Source organism: Salminus brasiliensis, chromosome 22 (genome assembly GCF_030463535.1).
Source record: "Salminus brasiliensis chromosome 22, fSalBra1.hap2, whole genome shotgun sequence".
Lineage (NCBI taxonomy): Eukaryota > Metazoa > Chordata > Actinopteri > Characiformes > Bryconidae > Salminus > Salminus brasiliensis.
The window spans coordinates 21478077-21503934 of NC_132899.1; the positions used below are offsets into that span (position 1 = coordinate 21478077).

At 40.5% G+C, this 25858-nt stretch overlaps 2 protein-coding genes across 9 annotated transcripts in view; one reads left to right on the forward strand and one right to left on the reverse strand.

The window, feature by feature from the left end:
* Positions 1-25858, forward strand: part of dnah9 (dynein, axonemal, heavy chain 9) — a 193444-nt gene that overhangs the window by 122976 nt on the left and 44610 nt on the right. For 2 of the 3 annotated variants that reach the window (XM_072666671.1, XM_072666673.1), the window contains 4 exons: positions 3094-3264; positions 5893-6075; positions 7248-7637; positions 12065-12266. In XM_072666671.1, the coding sequence (XP_072522772.1) occupies positions 3094-3264; positions 5893-6075; positions 7248-7637; positions 12065-12266 (946 nt within the window). Of the gene's footprint in view, positions 1-3093; positions 3265-5892; positions 6076-7247; positions 7638-12064; positions 16624-25858 lie in introns of those variants that run through there. The other variant, XM_072666672.1, reaches the window with a different exon arrangement.
* Positions 23469-25858, reverse strand: part of shisa6 (shisa family member 6) — a 79312-nt gene continuing 76922 nt past the window's right edge. For all 6 annotated transcript variants that reach the window (XM_072666679.1, XM_072666678.1, XM_072666677.1 and 3 more), the window contains one exon: positions 23469-24930. In XM_072666679.1, the coding sequence (XP_072522780.1) occupies positions 24487-24930 (444 nt within the window). In that variant the 3' untranslated portion in view covers positions 23469-24486. The remainder of the gene's footprint in view (positions 24931-25858) is intronic.

The window sequence follows — 25858 nt, forward strand, 5'->3', positions numbered from 1 at the left end:
AACCTGAAAGTCAACATTCCAAGCATACACTTCAGAAAGTACAACTACTCAGAGTAAATTCCAGCACTCGCAGACTTGGCCCACATTTACATGATCCTGATTAAAAGTCACAATCAGAAAAAGTAAGTAGAGTGTAGAGTTTACCTAGTACCTCTAGTTTCTCTAGTACCTCCAAATCGCAACTACAACAAGCATGTTCAGAAAAACATGATAGCTACAGCCAATGATGCTTGCAGCAGGCTCTTGTTTGAGGGATAGGCTTTGAGAAGTTGTGTTATCGTATAGACAGGACTTTTCTGCTGGCAGACAAGCAACAAGAGCCACTGGACTCAAAACAGCTCTGTTCAATTCTCTAGTTAATATTTTCTGTTGTCAGACATCCTTGTAAAACTCAGGATGCTGGTATTAAGACTATTTCTATATGTTGTAAGAGACCTATAACTTGTCAGTCAGCTTGGCTGTACTTGCTGAACCACACATTTTGCCAGCGGTAAACCATTAGGTAACTATTAGACCTAGCTTTTAGTTTATGACAAATAACTCAATAATTCAGGAATATGGGCTACAACAGCAGAAGACCACATAAGGTTCCACTTCCAAGAACAAAAAGCAGACAGATGGTAGGGTCATATTTTGGCACCAACAGCTTGAATCCACAGACCCAACCTGCCTTGTCTCAGCAGTCCAGACTGGTGGAGGTGGTGTAAAGGTGTCAATCATCCCTTGAATGACACAGTCTCTTTGAGTATTGTTGCTGATCATCTGCATCCCTTCATTGCTATCACACATCTTCTGAGGGATACTTGCAGCATGACAACAAGCCATGTCACAAAGCAAAGGCCATCTCCAACTGGTGTCATGAACATGACAATGAGTTCAGTGTTCTTCATTGGTGTTTTACCAGGTCTGAATCCAGCAGAAAACCTTTGGGATATGATAGCGCAAAAGATACACAGCATGAAGGTATACCTGAAAAACCTGCAGGAATTGTGTGATACAGTCACATCAACATGGACCAGAATCTCAAAGGATCTTATAGTAATATTTCCAACATCTTTTAGAATCTATGCCACAGAGAATTGAGGCTGTTTTGAGGGTAAAATGAGGACTCATTATTCTTAAGTTCCTCCTAATAAGTTGCTCAGTGAGTGCTTGTTGGAGGTTAATCAGACATTTTAGACCCTCAGTCTAGCTCCCGAAGGCCTACACATTGTGAGCACTCCCTTGGAAGTGTCTACGTCTTGTGTTACCAACCAAAACCTTAACAATGGACCACAACCTGCAGTAATACTTTTTGTTATAAATACATTTTGTTATTGCAATAAAGTTTTGGAAAAAAGAAAAAACAACTGTGGAGACTCTATTAAATAACAATGAAATGAAAATTACAGACCTGTCGTTTTTAATTAGCTGAGATCTTTAGGCCTTCTCTGAAAGTATCTCTGAGATTCACTGGCTTCAAAGCAGAGTTTTTGTTCAGCAAGATAATTTTCCTGCTGATCATTTTAAAAATGGTCGGATTTAGACACATTCAGGTCTTTAGCTTTAATAAAGAATGTGGTAGTTTGTTGTGTTTGAGTGTAAATGTATTCCCCCCTCTCTGCTGCTGCTATATAAAAATACTTGCATCTTCTTAATAGAGCAAATGGCTATCACCTGAGGGTCAGGATAATTGCGGCATCTTCTAAGCCTGCCAGCTGCGTTACTAGATGCGTAAGAATTGTGGACTGGGGCTGTTTTTCAATCTGTGTAGTTGTGTGCTCAGAGTGCCCTCATCCAACTCTTACTCAAAAGCAGAAAGAGCACTTGGAGCGCAGAAGTGCGGAGATTGAATGGCTTTGTTCTCTCTGTGGGGAAATATCACTGTTTTCTTTAGTAGCGAACGCACTCCCTCCCTTGCCTGCCCCCTCCCTCGCTGCTACAATATGCACATAATTCTTGATTGGTTTAAACACAATCAAGGTCATGCTTGTTTTATGTGATTGATAATTTGTTGCAGCTCCAAGTCCATAATTTATGGCTGTCTTTTTTGCGCCTACGTGGTGACAAACGGCCAAGATTTGAATCAGTGCTATTTAATTAGCTTTGCTTCTGTCAGAGCTCAGGCTGTCCACAGCGCTGGCTCCTCGGGGAACGAGAAGCGCAACATTATTTTCAGCCCAAGTGCTGCTCATTTGGCTTGTGTGCACTGACACAAACGCCAGTACAATACATGCTGGATGACAGCGCTACACTTTTTTGGCTGGGGAGTTAGAGGGGTGAAAACGCTCGCTCTTCTCCAGAGGGTAGAAAAAAGGGCTCTCTCTCTCTGTCTGTCTTTTTCCCTCTCTGCCTTTCTCTTTTTATGCTCTCACGCTCTCTGTTTGAGCAATCTGCAGGGCTTTAAAGCAGACTGACTGAGCATCGCTGCCCTGTAAACATGCCCATTCACATAGCCATGTATAGGCCTGATTCAGTTCAACCTTGGGGCTGTGTCCATTCCCTTAAGCCAGTATTTGTGTGCTGCCTCTCTGTGTTGTCCTACAATAGCGGTTTCATAACACTGAGATTGTACATGCGTACATACTTGTTGTCACTAGAGCAGTAGAAACTATAAGCTGCTACTTTATATTGACTTTTTACTTTTACTTTCTTTTACAATTAAAATGATTTTGATTGATATGGGATATGGAAACTAATGGAAAGTGTGTAGCATTAAAGTTATCCCAAATACAGTTGTGTGACACAATCATGTCAACATTGACCAGAATCTCAAAATAATACTTTAACCATCTTGTGGGAGCCAAATGATGGGACAGTTGTGGCCCTGTCCAGTATAAACCCTGTGTTAATATGGTGCTCATTGAGTGTAGTGTTCAGTTCAGCTCCTGAAGACCTAACCAATGGGAGAGCTTTCTTGGGAGTGTCATGATTAGGCAAACAAGCCGTTGTTCTGTTAAACAGATGAGCAGTTTTTGCCCAAATAGTAAAAACATAAAAGACAGCTTTAAGCTGCTTTGCGCCACAGCGGCACTTGAGATGCTCTCTATTATCCATGTCTAATTTTATTTTGTTTTACTGTGGTCTAATTTTATTGTTCCTGTTTTCTTTTAGTACATTGATGATGCACTGCCTGCAGAATCGCCATATCTGTACGGCCTGCACCCCAACGCTGAAATCGGCTTCCTTACTCAGACTTCAGAGAAGCTTTTCCGCACCGTGCTGGAGATGCAGCCCAGAGACGGAGGCTCCGGAGAGGGCAACGGCACTTCACGAGATGAAAAGGTACCTGATCCCTCACGCACACACATATGTGTATTTGTACCTTGTTGGGACATGAAGTCGTACATACAGTACACCTCAGGTTATTGTTGTTTTTACACTTTTTGGGAACTCCAGTTGTCCTTTAGATTTTGTATAATGTTAATAATTGTTTATAGACTATAGTAGTATAGTTTAGTACAGTAAATTAATGCATATTTAAATTACTATTTCATTTCTTCTTTTAATTACAAATTAGTAAGTTAGTTATTTAGTAAAGTTTACTTTTTACTACATTTTCTTTTAATATGTTGAATTTGACATTTACCAGTAAATAATATACAATGTAAAATGTATATAATGTATATTTACTTAGAAAATAAACATGTCATTCAAACAAGAATGTTCATAAACTCCAAACAGAAATATTTTGCCCTGTCAGTTAAAACATTAAGCTTTTGTTAATAAAATAAATAGAACTGAAAAGTAAACAACACTTTTTGAAGCTCACTTTGCTCATCTTTGCAATAAGGACAGTTTGGGCCTGAAATTAAGAAAAACACACATGCATTACTTTATATGCTATTGCAGGGTTCCCACATGTCCTGAACTTTCTGGAAATTAGGTGACTTGTTTTTCAGTCATAGTAAACATCCTGGAAATAATAATAATGAGATTCTAGAAAAATTGAGCTATTGAGCCACTGGAATCCCATGTCATGCTGCACTGTCCTATGAACAAATACAAACACTGGAATTATATCTTAGTGTTTAAGGTCATAAATGGATGCATAGGTCACTTCTCATTATACAAAGTTTTGTCATTGATGAATAGGACATTAACACACATGTACATACCTCACACACATGCTTGTCATGCTGCGTATCATTTGCTTTCAATTTAGTGACAAATGTACAACTTTTAATTATTAATTATTAATTAATTATTTTATTTAAGCACATGTTTATCACTAATGAATGAGACATAGAAAAAAACATACCCATATGGGCAAGCGTATGCTGTGTTAATGACTTTCTATGTAACTCGACTCCCAATGAATTCCAAGGTTTGCATCTATTGGAAAAAAAAGTACTAAGGGTTGAATAGTACATTCAGTAACCATGTGTGTTAAACAAGCCTTTTTTTCTTGGCTTCTTGGCTTTTACTCTTTTATCAGAGTTGTTTTGAACACACACAAACACACGTATTGAGGAATTCCTTAGTATATATATATATATATATATATATATATATATATATATATATATATACCTGGCAATGTCATTTCCTACTGTCTCGTTCATGATTGCATTCCGTACCCATTATCAACCATTATTCGTAATACATCATCATCACTGTAATGTCAAGGTCCCATTACCCTCATCAGCGGACAGACTAGATGTGAGCTCAATCCCTGCATCGTCCTCTACTACGGGTGCTTTTAAAAGGGGTCAGCCTAATTGCACTGTCATATTCTAAGCCTGAGACTGAAAGGCCCACTTGTGTCTGAAGAGGTTAAATGGAGCTAATTCCACAGCAACGGGTTGGGTTGGGTGGATCTGACATTTCAGAGATTAGATATGGGAGCTGTGGAAGTGTGCCTGGAAGCATTATGACAGCTGACCTTTTTCAGTTAAGAGATTGGGATTTGTAAGCAATGACCACTTTGCATTACGCTGGTCGTGCAAGTGACAGAGACAAATTGATTACATAGACTCCGCCTTCGTAGTGTTTTGTCTCTGTGGATTCCATGATTGTACGAAGTTCAGTCGTTTTTGAGGGCACACTTAAGAGGAAGTGTGTTTAAAAATGGTCCTGCTCTGGGACACTGTCAACAGTTTAGAGGAACTATAGTGGTCCTACAAAACACGGTGGAACAATAGATGTTCTATTGTAACAGTAGATGAGACAGAGAGACAGAGAGAGAGAGAGAGAGAGAGAGAGAGAGAGAGAGAGAAAGAGGCCAAGATTCACTGTAATTATTATTGGTATTAATGGTTTTGACAGACGTATTTCCGCTTGGCTGCGGAAATCCGATCACAGAAAATACATTCTGTTTACACTTGTATTACATGTTCTATTTCTGTCCACCTCCGAATGTGGTTTGAGTGATCCGATCATAATCCAGTCACAATGCGTCTTGGGGGTGTTTACACTTGGCTTTTCATGCGGACAAGTGAATTCCGAACGTGATCCGATCACCATAAGCACATGCTAATACCAGGTGTAAAGAGGCTCCTATATAGTCTAATAGGGGGCCTATCAGAAATCTTGCATTATTAAGAGAGGATTTTCTATTTTTTAACACATTACTTTTAAAACAATACCCTAAACAGAATAATAACAACTATAACTAATAATAACTGCCACCTTGATCTGGATCTTTTACCATTTTTAGAAATAACTAGGTGACATACAGTGTAATACCGGCGTGATGCTAATGGGTGTTCATGAGCTCTCATTACTAGTTAGCTCCATTAGCCTGTAGCTCCAGTGAATAGCTTGCTCAAGATTCTAAACATGTCTTGACTGATCCAGTATGTTTTGGGTATGAGGAAAATTGTGTAAATTACATTTCTCACTGAACCATCACTTTGAATTGTCTAAATTATGTTTGGATCCCATGTCCACTGACATATTTGTGTGTTTAAGGTGAAAGCAGTCCTGGAGGAGACCCTCGAAAAGCTTCCAGAAGAGTTTAACTTGGCAGAGCTGATGGGGAAGGTGGAGGAGAGGAGCCCATATGTAGTGGTGGCCCTGCAGGAGTGTGAGCGTATGAACATCCTCACACAGGAGATCAAACGCTCTCTTAAAGAGCTTAATTTGGGCCTGAAGGTACTATAAGGCATCACACACACACACACACACACACACACACACACACACACACACACGTGTACACACAAGTTCAAAATGCCCATGTGAACACATACACTCAGGCCTATTGATTTTAATAGAGCACATGGTATTAGCACTCATGTAGTTATATCATTGCTCCTTTGACCCATCAGATACTGTGACACTTCAAATGTGCTCTGAGTGCCCCATTACAGGTCATTCAGGATAAATGAAACTTAATCGCCAGGGTGCCGCCAATCGAATTCCACTACTTGTTTCAGAGCTATTTTAAGTCTATTATATTGCAGAATGCGGTTGGATTATTAGGAAAGAGTGGAGGCTGTTTGAACGCCTGCAGAATGTAATGTGATTTAGTAAGGATTGCTACTTCTGGCATTGTGATGAATTTTAAGAAATGGCGAAATGGTTAAAATGTTCTTGGCCATTGTCATGAAAAGGATGAGTCTCTGTCTTAAGTAAATGGATGTGCAACAGCCCGAGTATGATTCATGTTCCTTCATCTAAGAATAGCAGTGTCCAAAAAGCGGTTGTACTTGTTAAGTCTAATTCTTTGTGCACACTGATTCATTATGAACCTTTACTGGAGCTGTGTTTAACATTTAAAACTGAATCACTATTCTGTCCATCGTCATGATTCTGAACTCATCCTTTGAACTCTTGCATTTATTATTTTATTATTATTATTTAATATTCAGAATTTAGGTTGGATATTTGACCACTTCTCTGGGCAGAATTTGAGGAATTCAATTAAATTGACTGACTCAGACCTGACTTTTCAGCTCAGTCCACATATTTTTGACAGGGTTGCAGTGCCATAAGCTTAATGTTAGCCTGCTGTATCCATTCTACAACCACTTTTGATGTGTGTTTGGGATCATTGTCCTGTTAGAGGACCTAATTGTGTCCACGCTTCAATCATTTACACTTATAAAAAATGAAGGTTCTACAAAATTTCAGCGATGCCATAGAGGAACTATATTTTTGTGTAAAGAACCTTTTTTCTTTTTAAAGAAGTTGATGTAAAGGTTCTTTACCAATTTGAAGGTTCTTCACAATCATATCTCTTTTATAAAAATGGTTCTTTATGGTTCATTTCCCTCTGAGCCACCGTCTGCTGTCCAGCCACAAATAATTCCTTCTTTTCTCAGGGTGAGCTGACGATGACTAATGACATGGAGAACCTGCAGAACGCCATCTACCTGGACCAGGTGCCGGACTCTTGGACGAAGAGAGCGTACCCGTCCATGTGTGGTCTGGCGCTGTGGTTCACAGACCTGCTGAACCGAATTCGTGAGCTAGAGAGCTGGAGCTCGGACTTTACCCTGCCCCCGGCTGTGTGGCTGGCCGGCTTCTTCAACCCGCAGTCCTTCCTCACCGCCATCATGCAGTCCATGGCCCGCCGCAACGAGTGGCCCCTGGATAAGATGAGCCTGCAGTGTGACGTCACGAAGAAGAGCCGTGAGGAGTTCACCTCACCACCCAGAGAGGGAGCCTACGTGCATGGTCTGTTCATGGAAGGAGCTCGTTGGGACACGCAGGTAAGAGGCTGCTGGTGGTGCTCTTAACTCTTGTGTTTATAGATGTTCTCCAACTAACTTTTTTTAATCTACAGTTTTTATTTTCATATTTCTTTAATCAAAAATCTTTAACGGCCTGGTACTTCCAGCACAAATTGATCTACAAACTGCCATGACAGTATGCAGCTTTCAAATTATTTTACTGACCATAACATCTGGTTATTGGTAGCTTTGCAAGGGCAAGAAAGAAGTCATTGTTAACTTAAATGTACTTTAATGAAAATAAAATTTATTCAGTTCATTTTCATAATAAAACATTTACAGCATTTCAAGGGCAGGTGGTGTTTACTAGTATTTTTTAATAAATGACAGCTTTACAGGAGAAGGAATCACCTTCTTAACTTTCATTGGAAGTCAATGTTTTTGTTTTTGTTAATGCTATCAAAGGTAATATGTTAATAAGTAGTTCAACCTTTTGATCTATTCATAGTTCCAGGCTGAAACAACTGCAAGTGCACAGAGTGTTGCTCTGAATGTATGGCGGAAAACTCATAGATCTCTATGCAGTGCACTATGCATGCAATATTCTATTTGTACATTTATCATCAATGTTTGACTGCTGCCAGAAAACGTAGATTTTAGCATAACAGCAACAACATGTCTGTTAGAAAAACCCTTCCTTTATGCCACATGCTGCACAACTCCCTGTTTAACACTAGTGCACTATTTGACTGTTAAATCCACATTTTTGTGTAGGGCACTATATAGGGAATAGGAAGCCATTATAGATTCAACCTTGACTGGATCTCTCTCAAGTTCCATAGAGGCTCTCCTGATAAAAACCTCTTCTGCCATTGATATGCCATACATTTAATAATATGCATAGTACATTGAGTCTGAAGTGTCATTGTCAAGTAAAACACAGCTGATGGGCCGCAATACCAGATATAGAGCATACCTTCTGCAATTATTTTGAGAAGCTACAGTTGTGGATGTAAGTCTATGTATGGTAGATTGTATATGTATATATGATATACGTATACAGTCACTGGTTGGAACATGCAGGCACTGTTGCTCTCTCTGATCGTTGGTGGAGAAACATTGGACACTACATAATGATCATGTTCATGTTCAAGGCATGCATTTTCTCTGTTTTTAATGTTGCTCTGAATGCATTGATATAAAAATGACTTTATTACAGTAGCGTTGTGATGAGAGGGGAGTACTCCTTGGAGGAAAGTCTTTATTTTCTGCTTTCTGGAACGATCGTTTAAAGCTGCAGCTTATTATTGTGGTGTCACAGCGAGCTATGTAGTCGTCCGTGGATAAACCAGCAAGCCATTTATATCAGAATGACAAGCAAAATGTAAAAAGCTACTTAGAAAAGCTATTTCCCCTGTAAGGGTAGTAGAGGAGTGCGGGTGTGGTTTTTGATCAGTGTAAAAGGGCGACACATATACAGTATAAAATGTGAACACGTCCCCTAGAGAGTCACACAAACACAGAATGTTACTTGAGTTTTTCAGGCCACTAGTTCGGAACCAAGTTGCAATCTAAAGCGAGGCTCTTAACGACACCAGCTGGACATTAAATGGCATTGTAAGGTTAATCACCCAGTTGATTTGGATACATTAGTTGAATTACCTTCCTTCAAAAAATTCAAACGAATGCCATCTTCACAGCTCAGCGCTTCCCATATTAAAACAGTCTGCCTGGTCACGGAGTGTTTACTCGCATCTATAGGTTCACACTAGATGAATCTGCACGTCGTACCGGTTGCACTTTACTTTTCCAGCATCATGTAAATGTGGGCTGCTTTCCAGGGTCTCTACAGGCTGGTTTTAATTACAGAACGTGAACACTGAGCATAGACTCCTTTTAATTGCTGCTCCAGCTCTGCTGTTTTTCTCCCTCTATACCTTTAATGGACTTGGGCTGAAAGTCAGGTTTGCCTGCGTGCCCCATGGGAGAAACCCACTCTGCAGCTTATCCGACTGTAAAAGCATAAATAAGCATGCCTCCAGAACAGCATGGCCAAGAAGGGAATATTTATGATAATGCTATCTTTTTTATGACGGATTTCTTCTGCATATTCGGAATGACATCACGTGTGGCACTTTTGGAATTTTCGAGCCATTATGTTTTTAAGATTTTAAAGCTTCTCTTCCAAAGACACATCAAGCTAATGAGGGTCTTTCAGCACTACAGGGTCAGTGGTTAGGTTGAGCTGGGATGTAAAAGACCTGCTTTCAGTGCAGAGGAGACTGCTGATGAATGCACTGGGTGCTCCAGAAGGCAACTGAGCATGCTCACAATTTGGAGGGAGTTCTGGCATTTTGCCCCGACATACCTGCCAATCAGCCACCTGGCTGCTCATGTGGTAAATCTGGCTCTTAATGCGCACTTTGTGTGCAGTGTGCAACATCTACTACTGCAAATGTCGCAGTAGTAGATGATGTGCTTTGTTAAAAAAGTGTGATGCATTGGGTATACCTGATTTAAACAGGTGTAAGGAAGAGCAGGATAACAGGGTAAAATGTGACGTTTCTCCAGATTCATTCTGAAGAACACGCTAGAAACCTTTTCCATCATCTTTTGAAGTACTGAATTGTGTGCAAGCACCTCAGTCCTCTTTAATATGATCTTCATCTGGGTGGTTGCAACATGGCACCATGAGAAAGGCAAATCTCTGTGAAATCTGCCTAGGCTAAAGTACGGCCACCACACAGGGGGGTTAGTCTAATACAGGGTTACAGCTAAGCATCCCAAGAACAAAACCAGCAGCAGTCAGATTCAGAACAGATGATTTATTGAATATTTTGACAGAATAATCAGAAATAGACTGTAGATACAATGTAGCTGTGATAACATTTGGTTATTTTCTTTTTAAAAATGATCTTGTCACCAATCATATTTAGTATGGTATCACCAGAACATCTCAGGCAGGTATTTTGGAGTGTTCCCAGTATGCAGTGGTCAGTAACTACCAAAAGAGCTCCAAGGAAGGACAAATGGCAGCTGAGTAATGGGCACCCAGTGCTTATTGATGTGCATGAGGAGAAAAAATTGTTGAAAAAGTTAATGCTGTCTGTCTTTTGGAGTCCACAACTCAGTGGCTTGTAGATGACCTACACCATATTAGGTTTTACTGTTTCGGCAGATGTTTTGATTGGTGCATTTTATGTCTTATGTGCTGAAAAGGTATTAACATATTGGATATTGGATATTAACATCTACATTAAATATAAAGGTTATGTTGATTTCAAGTTTAATTCTAGTTTTTATTCTTGTAGTCTATATTTGATCATAATTCCATAATTCCAAATAAGACGTTTCTTTCTAATGAGTTTAAAACTTTTAAACTGGCATAGTTTTCATCCTTGTTGCAGTGGAGATTATAGTTTTTAACTAATAATTATCTAGCAAACAAAGTTCATATTTCTTTGTGGCAGAGATGTGTAGTTTGCTTAATAATATGAAAAAAATATCAATATCAATATCAATAGCTCAAATAGTTACAATTTATTTGTGTTACAACTTGCATGTGTTTGGTTGTGCCTCACTTTTCCCCATATCATTTTCAACCAAATAAAATATTTTGTGTAAGCGTTAGTTTCCAGTCTACCTATCTTTGACACTAACTGTGCTCATGTTTGCATGAATAAAATATGCTTTACATCACATATTATATTTCATGTGGAGATGCTCTACACATTATGATCAAGTGTATTCAGTGCATCACTTTTTCAGTTGATATCCCCGATGTGAGTCTTAATGTAAACGCAGTTGCTTTGCTTTGCAAACTTTTAGAACGTGATCCACACAAGTAGCCCCGATCATTTGCATTCTTTCGAAGATAAAGTTTCAGCTGGGTGGCAATGTCATTAGGGTGCCAATTGAAGGGGAACTCATGAACAGCGTCCTCTATGGACCACTGCAATGTCAACACTGTTTGAATTTGTCCCTTTTAATAATGCGAGGCGTCCAGCTCCTGCCTGTCATCCGTGGGCTGCAAGAGGATTAATTAGCGAAAAAATAATAAACCTTCGCTCCGCAGAATGTCTGAGGAATGTGAAAGGCAAGCCCATTTCAATTTCAAATGCATTAACTTTCACTTGTTCAAGGAGACCACGGGATTAATGCAGAAATCTTTCGAAAAGAAAGGAAAAAGCTCCTTGCTAAGATTAATTGAAGCTACTTTTAAGGGACTTAACAGAAATTAATTTTCACTCTCTGTTTGCAGAGTTCTGTGACTAGCAGTTGTCTTTCTTTCTTTTCTTTTTATTTTTTTTTTGCACATCGTGTGCCGTCATAATCTTAAAGTACACACTAATACAGCGTCACAAACCCTGTACAAATCCATTCAAAGCAGCAAGCAATAGTACATGATATCTCAGCAGTACTGAAGAATGCTCTGTGTGTTCTCTATGTGTTTGTGCATATTGCAGGCTGGAGTAATGGTGGACGCCCGCCTGAAAGAGCTGACCCCAGCCGTCCCGGTCATTTTCATCAAGGCAGTTCCTGTTGACAAGCAAGAGACGCGGAATGTGTATCAGTGTCCCGTCTACAAGACCAGACAGAGAGGGCCTACGTATGTGTGGACGTTCAACCTGAAGACCAAAGAGAATCCATCGAAATGGGCGCTGGCAGGTGTGGCACTGCTTTTGCAGATATAGAGAATACTGTTCATACAAGGCTTTGCCACAAACCTGTGTCCATACAAATATTGATATGTTTATAGATAAGCATTTTCTCTCATGGTCCCAGACATTTGGACCGCACTGTACATGAAAATAAAAAATGACATATGAATAACACTGATAAAACAGCACATATAAATTTTTCACCAGATTGTGTCATGGATTCAGGGATTAGTGCTTGTAATACATTGCCAGATAGAGTCAGGACCATAAGTATTTGGACAGTGACACATTGCATTAACTGTTTAGAAACCACAGCCATTTTTCTACAGTAACTTAATTTTTACAGGCTCAAAAGTAATTGTACAAATTAAAAAATAAGGATTATTATTAATACTTGAATAGAAATCATTTGCAGTCAATGACTGCCTGAAGTCTGGAACCCATGATTCTTAGTCGCAGTTTAAAGGTGTTCAAGTCTTTACTTCAGCTGCCTTCATTTGCACGCTTGTCTTCAGTCAATCTTCTCAATTGGGTTGAGGTCAGGTGATCATTTTGGATTTTTTTTACCTTAAGAGGGCCTCGAGTTGCTTTCACTGAATTTTATGAGTTATTATTAACTGTACTGTGAAGTACATTTTGCACGTTTGACTGAATGAAAGTATAATTCTATACACATCAGAATTCATCCTGCTACTTCAATCAGCAGTGATTTCATCAATAAACACCAGTGGCCCAGATCCATTAGCAGCAATACATGCCCATGCCATAACAGTGCCTCCACCATGTTTAACAGATACCGTGGTAAGCTTTGGATTATTAGCCCCTCCTTTCCTTCTCAATTCTGGTACAAATAAACCGTGGCTTCATCTGTCCAAAGAATCTTACTCCAAATCTGTGCAGGCTTTTATATATCTGATGTTATAAAAGCTGGCCAGAACATTCCTTCTCTTTAAAAACATACCAAATAAAAAGCTACCAAATGCAAATTCAACTCTTCAAATAAACCTTAGACCTTTTATCTCCTTAATTTGATGTGAAATAATGAGAAATTATATGAGACTGCTTATCAGTCAATTGTCCACTTACTTTTGAGGCTGTGAAAATAATGGGACTTTATAAACAATGGCTTTCATTTCTAGATGCTTAATGCAATCTTTTTGTTATACTCCTTAAGTTAAAGCTAAAGGTCTACACTTCAGTTGCATCCTAATTGCTTCATTTCAAACTCACTAAGATTGTGTGCACACAGAGAAAAATTGTGTCACTGCCCAAACTCTTATTGTCCCCATTGTATGTAATTTGCTGTATGAAGCAGCACACAAGCACAACAGGGTATTCTGTCCATGTCTTGCTGCCCTACCTTATATCTTACTGTTGAGAGCAAGTGCAAATTAGAGCAATATTTGCAGTTCTAAAGGAACAGCTGCATTACGCTTTGCACCTTTAACTGGAACTTTGTTACCTTATAGATTAAGTTTTATATTTTTAAATCAAAATGTATATTTTTATAATTTTATATAAACATATATATCAAATCAGGATTTGTATAATGTAATGAGCCAAATGGTAAAAGTTGCAGTGACAGTGTGTGCCCTGGCAGACAAAAAGAAAGACACAACCAAAAAACACCATGCAGCTAAGAGTGTCTATGACTGCCTCACGCTGTTTTACCATCTAAACTGTCATTCAACTGCTGTCTACACGCTTCCTATAGTGTCCGGATATCCTCTACACTGCTGCTCACACACCTGTAGTGTCTGGATATCCTCTACACTTTTACGCACACTTCCTATAGTGTCCGGATATTCACCTCACTGCTGCCCACACACCTCCTATAGTGTCCGGATATCCATTTCAGTGCTGTCCACACACCTTCTACAGTGTCCGAAAATCCTCTTAATTTTCACACAAGCTTCCTATAGTGTCCGGATAGCCTCTTTACTGCTGTCCACAGACCTCTTACAGTGTCCGGATTGCCTCTTTACTGCTGTCCACAGACCTGAACTCCCTCACTCTTCAGTTCACTTCATCGCTTGATATGGCAACAAGATTATGCAACATGCCATATCAAGTCTTGTGGTTATCCATTAAACAACATGGAATAGATCCAGTCAAGCACATCTAAAATATTTGCTGAACATCAGTGTACCACAAAGGTGCATCTACAAAATCCTTTTGGCTGTTCATGTGTAGCAGCAGATTTTGTTGACTAATTAAAAAAAATGGCTGAATGTAGTTGAATACTAAATACCTAAACTGTGCAGAAACTGTGGCATTCATTTGTCTTTGTAACTACCTTATTGTGATTAAATAGCAACGTTTCCCACACCTGCTCTTCTGTCCATTCCTGAAATCCAAACCTCCACTTTTCATTTTGAAGTTTGAAACACTGTGTCCAGTCACTGCCCACTCCATTAGACACTCCTACCTAGTTGGTCCACCTTGTAAATGTAAAGTCAGAGACAGAAGCTCATCTGTTGCTGCACAGTCTGTGTTGGTCATCTCTGGCTGGATATTTCTGGTTGGTGGACTATTCTCAGTCCAGCAGTGATGCTGAGGTGATTAAAACCTCCAGCAGCACTGCTGTGTCTGATCCACTCAGGCTTGCAAGCTTCCTCCTTTTTCCTCCAAACGTAACAATGGTCATTATGGTCAAACAGTTAAATTCTAGTTTCATCAGAACACAGGACATGTCTCCAAAAATTAAGGTCTTTGTCCCTGTGTGCATTTACAAACATTAATCCGGCTTTTTATGATTGTTTTTGCTTTTTTTTCTTGGGTTGATTTGGGCACATTTCGGACCAAAGCACGTTCATGTCTGGGACACAGAACCCTTCCTGAACGGTATGATGGCTGGACATTCCCATCTTGTTTGTTGCGTATAATTGTTTGTTCAGATGAACCAGGCTCCTTCAGGCATCTGGAAATTGCACCAAAGGATGAGCCAGACTTGTGCAAGTCCACATTTTGAAGTTCTTTATCTTTTCTCTTACTGGCTGTGAGTCTTTCCCCGTAGACTCAATATCAGATATCCTGCTGAGTTAAAAACACTGCAGCCCGGCCTAAATCTTCCTTGTGCCAAGGCTTCTTGGCACATTCCGACACCACCACCACCACCACCACCATGTCCAGAGGAAAAAAAAAAAAACAAAAGCCAAGGAAAAGGAGATGCTCCTCAGAAGAAATTGCAATTCTTCAGCTGCATTCTTCAATGAATCCTCTAGCGCAGCAATGGGCCCCAAGGGACCCCTATATCTGTTATTGAGAAAACTTAACAACACGCACGGAGACACTGAGGCATGAAACAGAACTGTGGGGAAGGAGAATATGAGGAAAGCAATAAATATACTGGAGAATCCAATTATAATGAGCTAGCGAAAGTTTTAGATAACATATAGAGTTTCTCCCACCACATGTTCGCCATCCACGGGTTCAGGAGGCACAGGAGAAATAATTTATAGCCATGTGTAGAGTAGGTCACAGTTCATGTACTCTGGATATGTATGCCTAATGCCTTTGGGTGCGAGTGCATATATGTTTGTATTCATGCTTTTATAATATAATGCATAATGTTATATGACTGCTAGGGAAGGTCTCCTCACCGTAAAGAAGAAGCCTCCTCCCCATCCTGAGGTAAAATAATATAACCTCTGTGTTCTACAAACATGATGGAAACTACAGCACACAAGACCTCAATGTCTTCAACTGCTGCAGCACGACAATAGCACTTCAATATGAAGTCATATGCTTCCCCTTACATTTCTCAGATGATGCGCTGCCGAAAACATTGATTTCAAAACAATTAAACAGTGCAATTCTGTTTGCTTCCCAAATTGTAGCGCATTGATTTTTTCAGTTTTCTATTTAATGGGTAATTGAATCTGATAAGGCTTACTGAGAAGCTAGCAAGACCCAGAAGTGCAGCATTTAAGTGCATGGGGTCTAACATCCCCCCCCCCCAATACATAAAACAGCATGCAGCAGAACACTGGCATCTGGCCATAATTAAATGAATGGTGGATTGGTTAAGGCAGTTAAATGGGTCCGTCACGATGCTGCCGATTACACGGCATTCAGAACGGGGGCAGGCCAAGGTCAGAGAGTGCTCTCCTGGTTTGGTCTCACTGCAATATTCGACTAAACCTGCTGGCAAATTAATTCTTACTCACCCAAACTGATGGCTGGTGATTACAACTACATTGATCCCAGTCTTTTGGTTTGTTGGAGATTAAACTCTAAATCATCTGAAAATCAATTGTTTGTCTTGCTAAATTTGAGGGCCAACATGTCTCTTGTATTTGTTCAGTAATTATTGTTTAGAAATGAAAATAATAAATCCATTGATTTACATTCATTGATGTAAATAAAACCATTCATGTAACAGTTAATGCTTAGTGTGACTCCATACTAATTTTTTCCTGCATGTTGCTAATTGAAAGACAGGAATTGTGTTTACGGTAAAGATAAAAAAAAAACTCTGAACTGATGCATGAAATGATACTTTATTATACCTTGATTTTTATTTTGCAGTAAAAAAATATATCTTTTTAACCCCCCCACCCCCATCCCTTATCTGATTACTACTTATCAGGATTGCAGCGGGTTACATTTGTTAAACACTGTGTCCAGTCACTGCCCACTCCATTAGACACTCCTACCTAGTTGGTCCACCTTGTAAATGTAAAGTCAGAGACAGAAGCTCATCTGTTGCTGCACAGTCTGTGTTGGTCATCTCTGGCTGGATATTTCTGGTTGGTGGACTATTCTCAGTCCAGCAGTGATGCTGAGGTGATTAAAACCTCCAGCAGCACTGCTGTGTCTGATCCACTCAGGCTTGCAAGCTTCCTCCTTTTTCCTCCAAACGTAACAATGGTCATTATGGTCAAACAGTTAAATTCTAGTTTCATCAGAACACAGGACATATCCAAAAATTAAGGTCTTTGTCCCTGTGTGCATTTACAAACATTAATCTGGCTTTTTATGATTGTTTTTGCTTTTTTTTCTTGGGTTGATTTGGGCACATTTCGGACCAAAGCACGTTCATGTCTGGGACACAGAACCCTTCCTGAGCGGTATGATGGCTGGACATTCCCATCTTGTTTGTTGCGTATAATTGTTTGTTCAGATGAACCAGGCTCCTTCAGGCATCTGGAAATTGCACCAAAGGATGAGCCAGACTTGTGCAAGTCCACAATTCTCTTCTTGATCTCTTGGCTGATTTCTTTCAACTTTTCCATGATGTTGCACAAAGAAGTGTGTGTTTCAGGTGTGCCTTAAAATACATCCACAGGTGTGTCTCTAATTAACTCAGATGTTGCCAATAAACCTATCAGAAGCTTCCAAAGACATGACGTCATTATATGGGCTGTCCCAAATTGTTTAAAGGCATATTAATCTTAGTGTATTTAAACATTTGACTTTGAAGAATGTAATAAAAAATTGCCTTAAAAGGGAATCTCTTATTATTCTGGCAAATAGAAATCATTTTGGTAATCCTAATTGACCTAAAATGGGAAAAGTTTATTCTAAATTCATTTTAGACAGAAAGACAAAAATGCATATGTCTTTTTAAATAGTTTATGTAAACTTCACACTAGCCTTCATCCTTCCAGCTTGGTAAGATTGTGTGATAAGGAGAGAGCTGGTTAGTAAAGGGGAAGAGGCAGTGTCTAAATTGGGGAAAAGGAACTTCTTGGTATAGAGCATTAATCCCTATGCAGTTATTATGACTTTACACCCCAGTAACTCTGGACCTTTAAGTGTTAAGGGTTACATTTGACCTGAAGGTTTGCTACTGATAAAGAGACACAGAAGCCATATAAACACAGCTAGCAGGTGCAAAGATAACTCCCCGTGAGTGAGAAAAGAAATAAACCCGTGCAGGGCCCAAATCCCTAAGCTGAGTGCAGGCTTTGAGGCAGATACCACAGAGCGGAGTGGAGAGCTTGCTTCCAGAGATTTCTGCACACTGCAGGAACGCAGCTCCACTCTGTTAGTCATGAAGTGCCCATGCGCTGCTCCTCTCCTGCTGTAGGGCCTTTACTTTCTGCGCCACCACCATTCAACTTCGCAAGGGCCGAACGGGGAGCTGGCAAATCCGTCTTTGCATATTGCACGGGGCAAGTTGGCGCTGTGGGGAACATGCTGCGGGGGAAAGCATCAGTCCTGGGGAGAAATCTATCAGCGGCTCGTGCCCAGAATGAGAACGAAGGCGCCTTAATCATTTTCTACAGCAAATGCTGGTTGCTAGGTTACAGGTCAGTCCAGAGAAATTGCTAATGCAAAAGCTAGTGATGGTGCAGCGTAGGTAATATTAAATGAGTCATTGGGTAATTCCCGTAACATGGTATCAGCGCTACACCTTTACCTGGAAGAACTTACTGCTCTGCTTATTACTTACTGCCTCATTTGGGACATGACATGAATGGCCTTTTTAATACCCTGTATTTCTTATTTATGTGCCAGAACATTATGCATGAAGTACTTTTAGAGCATTTAGCTCTTCAGAGTTCGCTTTTTGTCCAATCTCAGCACATTTTCAGTTTCTTCTGCATTTTGTTCCACAAGTTGTCTACAGTGAGTGAGTTGTTACATTACTGTTCTAGCTGGACCCTCGTGTTACCCCCTCTTCCCCCTTCAAAAGACCCAAACAGCTACTTTTTTAAATCTTGGAATTCACTCCTTTTATGAGAACAGCTGATGATTCTGATTTAGCGACACATTTCAGAATGACACGAGTTTCCACACGCTTTGACTGGTGGTTGGTGAGCTCTAAACTAAACACCAAGCAAAAAGGTTTCTATATAGTACTAAACGAGGGTTCTTCGACTTGTAATAGCCGTGGAGCCCTATTTGTTGCTACAGTGGCATGCAAACGTTTTGGGCACCTCTGTAAAATATCTGTGACAGTGAATAGCTAAAAGTTGTAAACGATGACCCAGGTTCTGAAAAGCATTAAGTTCAGGTTGAAAGATTACTTTAATATTTTAAAGCAGCATTATGCGATATTTGGTATATCTTGCTCCTAAGCTCCCCCTACAGTCGGAAAGGGCAAGGTGGCGCCATCATCCCCAATACAGGTCAGTGGAGCACCAACATGGCTTTGAAGCTGTTAAAGTACAAATGCTACATAATGTTGCTTTAAGCAGTATTATATATTTATGTATTTACATGTTTTAACTGTTTCAAATGAAGAAAAATAAAAAAAGGAGCAAAGCAAAAGTTTGGGTACCCAGCATGGTCAGTCCTTAGGAACAACTAAGTATCTGAGGTTCTTGGACTGTTTTATTAATGAAGTCTATCCACAGACTTCTGATGACATTTAGGTCAGGGGCCATGGAGGAACCTTAAGCTTGTGCCTGTTGAGATTGAGCTTGAGATTTCCTCACACTGGTTTAGCAAGAGATACATGCAGTTTCTGACTGTATGTACAGTCACCTGGTAGAAGACAATATACATCTGATTTTTTTAAATGCGACATCCAGTTTAAAATCCTGCTTTACATCACTTTAGATGTCGTTTTACGCTGCTGAAAGCCTGTTTGAATAAAAGCACAGGTCCTTGCACTCACGCGGTGCGAAACACTGACAAATGTTCAGAATTCTTTACGAGCACTCGTCCTATACATCAACTCAGCAAGGATTAAAATTTCAAATGCAAAGAGCTTGTACTTTAGCTGAACAAGACATTGCTTTTTGAGGGTGGACCCGGTGAAAGCTTTTCATTATTTCAGATGGAAACTCTGTCTTAGTCAGCAGCCATTTGTGCAGTGGGGAAAGCTCTGGAGATGGCCTTTGCTCCCAGTTTCTGAGGCACCTCTTAAAGCAGCCTGCCTCCCAGCCTCGCTTTCATTTAAGTGTCATATTTTCATCTACATGCTGATGGGAACTGCTGTGAACGAGGGGCTTGAAATGTAACGTCCCTCCCCAAGAAGGAATGCAAATGCCAAAGCCTTTGTTTGCCATGAGAATTGCATTTGCACCCCTGAAGTTCAATGAATTTAAATAAGGTTTGTGATTGTATTTTTAAACATGCAAGTGCCAGGTATTAATTCACGTCAAAAAAAGAAAAGGAGAAGGCAAGAAGAAATTTTTGCCAGAAGCTGGCATATTTCCCCACTGCACATAGAAATATATTGCAGAAAAAAGATGAAAAATGTGCACTTTGGAAGAGAACTGCAATTTTAACACCCTGTGAGAAGGAGAAGGTAAAACCTAAAAGGGTTCTCTGTTCTCAAAGCATTACTATAGAGACACGACTACTATAGAGGTTATGAGACTGAAAGCAGGGCTGAGTTTGGTAATGGACTGAATTCAATGCCATTATGTTACACGTAAGTAAGCTTTTAAAAAAATATAGGATCACTGTCAGATGCTTGGAGTGTTCTGGATGGAACCTAGAACCTCCAAGAACATAGATCTAAAAATGTTCACACAGGTTTTATCTGACCCCAAGGAAATTCCCCAGTCAAAAATGTTCCCTCCTCAATCTGGGAGCTCGATTATTTAGACAAGACAAGACCATTTGACTTCCGCTTTTAACCCATCCGTACAGTGAACACACACATACACACCAGTGAAACACACATAGTGGACAGTGAGCACACATGCCCGGAGCGGTGGGCAGCCACTGCTGCGGTGTCCGGGGAGCAGAGAGGGTGAAGGGCCTTGCTTAAGGGCCCAACAGTGGCAGCTTGCCGAGCCCAGGTATTAAACCCACAGCCCTGTCACCAATAGCCCGGAGCTCTACCCGCTGAATCACCACAGCCCCAAATTAAGGCTAAATTGTCTCCTGTAGACATGTTTTGACACAATCCTGAGGAACATTCAGAGTCAAGTTTCTTGTGATAGTGATAGTTTGATGAAAATAATTTGATATTTACATAAAATTCCTCTTTATTCTTACCCTACATGAAGTCAATCACTCAAGACCAGCTTGTCCAAAGTTATCTTCATTAGTTTGGTGCTAAAGCTACAAAGCTAATGTAGCTAGCACAGCTTGAACCCAATAAGCAATCAATGAGTGATACTAGCTAGTTTAGGAGTTTGTAGCATGTAAAATACATAAAGGTGTCAAAGTTGAGTATACTCAGATATCCACTTCCTCACCGCTGTGTCTGAAACCGAAGGTAATTAGCTGACTTAATGCCTTGCTGTCCATGCTGTCTCAGAAGGCAGTGTAGGTCTCTGTAACCAAATCACAAAGCTAACGATACAGCCTAATGTTGCCCTGAACAAGTTCGACAGACCATTTCATAGCCATTAGCTTTTTTATATTTCCAGTAAATACTAGATTAGACAACACTGGATGCCTTTTTCCTCAGAATCCTGTCTGAATCTCAGCAGCATTTCTTACATTTCAGACACAGCCTTTAAGTGTGGTTGCAGTGGACACCATATCCCACAATGCAATGCAAAACGGAAAGGGAGGAGCTACTTAATGGTAGCAATCACATAAGAGGGGTTGTGTATCAGTCTGAGGTGGCTAATCGTAACAGCCATTATTACCCACTTCTTCCTGGCCAAGCTTTTGGTTGTCACAGAGCCTATCTGATATCACTTCATGCACAATGCTGGAATACAAGGGAGCCTGGACAGGGCGCCAGTCCAGTGGAGATCTGGTCAATAGTATAATTCAATACAATTAAATGATTTTAACTTTACTGATCGCTACTAACTTCAAATCATTTACCAAATCTCAAATGTGGTTTGGGTGGGTTTGGTCGGCTGAGTGGTGTTGTCCTAAGTTGATGCTTCTAAACAATGACTGGTTCAAACAGACACTATCTAACCAGAAGCAATGGATCTTCTCTGCAGTTCTGAGAGTGGTATGGAAAATGATGGCTTTTGCTGGCGACCCGCTCAACCAGGCTCAATGACTACAATCCTTCCATGACACAATATTTACAGAGACGTCAGTAACCAGCCGGTATGGTGCCACACAGCTAATCATTAATGCATGGGCCGCTGCACATGATAAGGAGAACGCTTGATGTTTAATGTTTTCCCCCTTTGCATTTGCAAATTTGCATTTTGTTTCTGCATATAAACCACATGCACAACACTTGTTGAAAATAGATCCGAAGTGTTGGCAGGTGTCAAAGGACACGTCGTAGCATGTTAACTGACGCGTTTACCGCATCTGGTGTCAAATGAGCTTAAGTAGCCCTTCAACTATTTCTTGCAAACAGTGTAAGACTTGTCTACATGTCTCCAGATATTTTTTAAAACATAGTGTTCCAAGCAGCATTTCTGAAAAGACCCTAAACTGCTTGGGTGATCTTGCCAGCCCAGCAGGGGGCATGAACACCACCTCAAAATTTCTCAAAAAAACAAGTCTAATGGCTAAAGTAGACCTAAATGCAACACATAGCTAAAGCACATTTTCTAATCACAAAGATTGTCACTTTGTTTAAACAGCAGTGTTGCTGTGGTGACATCACTGTCTCTAAATTACAGAGGAGTGGAGGTTTAGGAGCTTTTTTCCAAACTTGAGCACAGGCCATCCTGTCTCGGCGCAACAAAAGAGCAAACCCAATCATTAGTTACCAACAAGCATGTGCAAGTTTTTACATTTACATTTACATTTATGGCATTTAGCAGACGCTCTTATCCAGAGCGACTTACAAAGTGCTTTGCTATTTACCCAAGAAAACCTCAGCTAGTTAGAATAGACTAATACAAAAGATACCTCCAAGCTTAGACATTACTAAACACAATACAATAAGGCAACCATAGAACTATTCGTCCAAGTACTCTCTGAAGAGGTGGGTCTTCAGTCTGCGTTTGAAGACAGCGAGCGACTCGGCCGTTCGGACATCCAGGGGCAGCTCGTTCCACCACTTTGGTGCCAGGACAGAAAAAAGCCTGGACGCTTGTCTTCCGCGGTTTTTAATCTGATGTCATCGTTTTCAGAAAGCTGTGTGTTTCCCTTCCACACAACATCAGAGATCTCCGTCACCTCCACCCTGGTGAGCCATTTCAAAAACATTGGTTTTCAGTGACCTAAAATGCTGTGACATGTGGACAAGGCCTTAGATACTTTGGAAACAGGCTCTAATGTTATTGTGAGCTGCAATACACTGGCATTGTCTTACCTGCTAGCTCCTGCACAGGAGCCAGTACCCAATCATCTACTCAACATCAAGTCATAATGTGAAGATGGGCATTTCATGAGGCACACAACAGATTTATTCCAAATGAGGATCATGTTTAGAAAAATAAGGATGGTTTATTTGAAGCTACTACAACAAGCATAATATATTCATTTGTCTTGTGAGTCACTCACTGGAGCACAGTCTACAGCCAGATATCGAGAGTGGTCATGGATTTTTTTTTTGACAACATTCACCCAGTTCTCATCCTACAAACACATTTGAAACGACACACATACATTATTGTATTCGTCTTAAAACGGTCCGGTACTGGGTTAGTGGGTCGTCTAGAATTGTTGAATCTCTAAAATAAAGCTACAGTAATACAAATGCCAACCAGAACAGACTTGTCCATTTACTGCGGCTAAAATAGCTTATTTACAATCTTCTATGCAAAGGAACTTGCCGTTAATTAAAGAACAAACTGATACGTGCTAGCCATCACTAACCAAACTGATGAGAAAAAGAAACAAAAAAGAACAAAAAACAAACAAACAAACAAAAAAAACCCGAATGCATTTAATCGATTGTGCTTTTTAACCCACAAAACCACTTCTTTATTGAAATGGAACATTTTTCGTAGAGGCACCAATAGAAGTGCTAACATCGGTTTAATTTAAGAACTTCTAAAGCTATGACTAGGACTGGAAGTACAAACAGTATCTTGTATTTATATATTTATAAAGTTACACAATTCCATTTCTCATCACAATTCCATCATCTAGTGCGCTTTCTTTCTTTCACACCTTCTGTCGCTCTGCAATCAGTCCTCTGCGAGTTTCCATGCAAAGCCCTTAAGAACTGCAGAACTCTACGGACGTGCTGTTTTTCCTGTCCGGACGAACCACGCAAGCCTCTAGTCTGTTCTTTTTCTATGTGATCTACAAACACGTGGGTGAGTGGAAGGGTGGATGACGGGTATGCATATGGAAGGGCCTTTTTGTCTGAGTGTGTTTGAGTTGGCACTGGCGGGGGGCGGGGGGTCAGTCAATTTGGAGGACTAGTGGTCAGACTGGCTTTCTGGCGCTGCCATCTCTCGGGTTTTCGGGTGGTTGGCTGGTCGCTGAGGTCCGAGTTAAACAGTTACTTCGGTCTTGCTGCCTGTGCGGTAGTGGTGATGGTGCTGCTGCTGCTGGGCGGCCGGCGGGACGTAGTGGAGCTGCTCCACGGTCTGCGTGCGGCGCGAGGCAAACGCCTGCCTCTTGGTGGCCGTCTGGTTCGTGCTTAAGGTGTTGTGTGCAACAGCAGCAGCAGCGGCGGCGGCGGCGGCAGCAGCAGCAGCGGCAGCACTGCTGCTGTTTGAGGCACTGGGATGCGAGTGCATTTTGGTCATCTTGTAGCGGTCCATGACCGGCGTGGTGGGCACAAACACGTCCGTGTGGGATATGGCTCTGGACATGGACCTGTCGCCATGGAAGCTGGAGCGCTTGACAGACATCATCTTATCAGGGGACAGCAGCGGGTCCTGGGAACGCAGCCGGTCCTGCGAGTACAGGCGCTCCTGCGAGTAGAGGCGTTCCTGGGAGCAGGAATGGGCACAGTTATTCAAACAGAGAGCACATTAAGTCACATATGCCTAAAATAGTGGCCCCTTGAAAACCAGTCCTCTGGGGGCCTGTAGACGATCCACATTTCGCTCTGTCCCACCTCCCAAAATATGTCAAACGTCTGTTGGGCCCTGAGGACCAGTTGGAGAACTAATGGCCTAAAACACAAAGATAAATCACTACATCAGCTGAACAATCAGGTAGGGATTCTCAGTAACCTGGGTTACACTAGGGCAACATAATGATATCCATCAGCAGTGTGATAAATTACATCCCGATATGTCAGACTGGCCCAGATTCCAAAAAACACAGCGCCAGTATTGGGCTGATTTAAAGAGCAAATAGTGTCATTACTAATGTTTGCGTAATTATAAACAAGCAAGTCTTTATGCATGTAAACACACTCAGCTGACTAACTGCTCCTCCTGATCTGTCTGGACTGCTTTTTTTATATTATTTTTATTTGATATATATATTAAATACTTTTTCTGTTGTTGTATTTTATTGTTTCTGATTCTAAGATTTGCTCATTTGTTTGTTTTGACAGACAACAAGGCACTGAGCATTGGTGTCATTAATTATGCATTAGCCTATTAACATGTACATTTTGATTGGCTGTTACTTAGAATTCAGACCACCATCATAACACCATTATAAGGCCTTAAAACCATGCTGCACATTTTTGCATGGCCTACCTTGGTGCTACAAATGGTTTTTTACATAATGCACATAAAAATATCATTTTTGGTTCCATAATATATTTTTTATAAGATGTGTGTATAAAAACCTTGCAGGTTTAAAGAACTTTTACTCATTTAAAGGTTCAACATGGTTCTTTATGGAACCAAAAAATGGTTCTTCTATGGCATCACTCAAAGAACATTTGGTCGCACCTTTATA